The sequence below is a fragment of the Mirounga leonina genome, unplaced genomic scaffold (genome assembly GCF_011800145.1).
Source record: "Mirounga leonina isolate KUSES-001 unplaced genomic scaffold, KU_Mleo_1.0 Mir_447, whole genome shotgun sequence".
Lineage (NCBI taxonomy): Eukaryota > Metazoa > Chordata > Mammalia > Carnivora > Phocidae > Mirounga > Mirounga leonina.
Genome location: NW_023270757.1, coordinates 14545798 through 14547343, shown reverse-complemented (window position 1 = coordinate 14547343; position 1546 = coordinate 14545798). Strand labels below are relative to the sequence as shown.

Below are 1546 nucleotides of genomic sequence, written 5' to 3'. Positions count from 1 at the left end.
CTAAGGGAAGTCAGACTGTTTGAAGGCTGGGACCTACCCCCCTACTACGGCAAAAGGAAAAAAAAACCTCTCTCTGATAATAGTTGGCATACCACCCACCTCACACGTTCATTGTTACATTGAAACACCACCAGGAGCATGGGAGTCATTGCAGCTGAGCCCAGGGTTCCTTCCGCTGCTCTCTTTGACCGGGAAATCTCGCCTTCGCACCACCAAGCCAGCAGGGCCAGGCCCTGCCCCTGCCCCTGCCCCTGCCCCACCCCCCACTCCCTACCCTCCACCCAGAAGTGGACCCCTTGAGCAGAGGCATCCATTGCACATGTCAGAGCAACGTCAGAACAGCCAACTACCCGCCAAGGAGGCCATTCTGCCGGCTAAGATATGGATCCATCCCTCCCAGAGTCCTACTCCACCAGCCAAGAGTTGGACCCCACAGGTTTAGATTTCAACTCTGCTGGCCAAGATTATTTCTCCACTGGCTATGTGTATGACTCTCTCTACCAAGAATTGGATCTGGACTCTCTTCATGAAGATCTTTCCTAGTCCATGCCAGGCACCATGACAGAGATCTCAGCAAACACACATGCCGAACCAGAGAATCTCACAGAGGCTGAACGAAAGGAGCTCAAATCCGAGCTCACTAAATTGGAGGAGGAAATTGTAACCCTACCCTATACTCTGGCAGCCAAAGAAAGATGTTGCATGGAGCTCAAGAGGAAGCTGGGCCTCATAGCCTTGGTGGGGCTAAGGCAGAATCTGTCCAAGAGCTGGCACGATGTTCAAGTCTCCAATGTTTACATGAAACAAAAGACTTCAGCTGCCCTGTCTACCATGGGCTCTGCCATTTGCAGAAAGCTTGGAGACATGAAGAAGTCAGCCACATTCAGATCTTTTGAAGGTCTGATGGGGGCAATCAAGTCCAGAGTTGCAGGTGGCAGAGAGCTTGGCAGTGACTGCCTTCCTTCTTCAGCTGGGAGTGGAGATGATTCACTCCTGGCTTCAGGGAGTGGGAATGATCCGCTCCCACTTTCCAGGAGTGGGAATGATCCAGTTCAGTGGAGTGGAGTTGATCTGGCTCCAAGGAATAGAGATGATCTGGTTGCAGGCAGTGGGCATGACCTGCTGCCCGTTCTGGAGCTGGAATGAACCCCTTGGTTACCTTGCCTGGCCACCTAACCAGTGCAAGAACTCCCTTTCCTCATCACACTTGTGACTCTGCCTATCAAAAACAAGCAACTAAACCACAATGGTAAAGTTAACTCAGGAAATGGACAGAGGCCAGTTTTGAGAAAAATAATTCCCATTTGAACATAGGTATTTGCTGCTGTTGAGATAGAGACCCCGACATTTTGTACCCAGTTATTTTACGCTAAAGTTAGTAGATGAAATGTATCACTATACTAGCCTTCTGGAGTTGCATTTAAATGGACAGGACAATGGCTTCAGAGAGATCTTAGGCCCACGCCCAAACTTTTTCAGAAAAACTAGTCTATCAGAATGCCAAAGTAGCTTTCTTTTTAGAACTGGAAAAAAGGTATGAAATAAT

At 49.2% G+C, this 1546-nt stretch overlaps 1 protein-coding gene across 1 annotated transcript; it reads left to right on the top strand.

The window, feature by feature from the left end:
* The first annotated feature begins 381 nt into the window (after positions 1 to 381).
* Positions 382 to 1213, top strand: TPD52L3 (TPD52 like 3). The gene is given in 1 exon segment (XM_034987910.1): positions 382 to 1213. A coding segment is annotated over 1 exon segment (765 nt). The 3' UTR covers positions 1147 to 1213.
* The last annotated feature ends 333 nt before the right edge of the window (positions 1214 to 1546 follow it).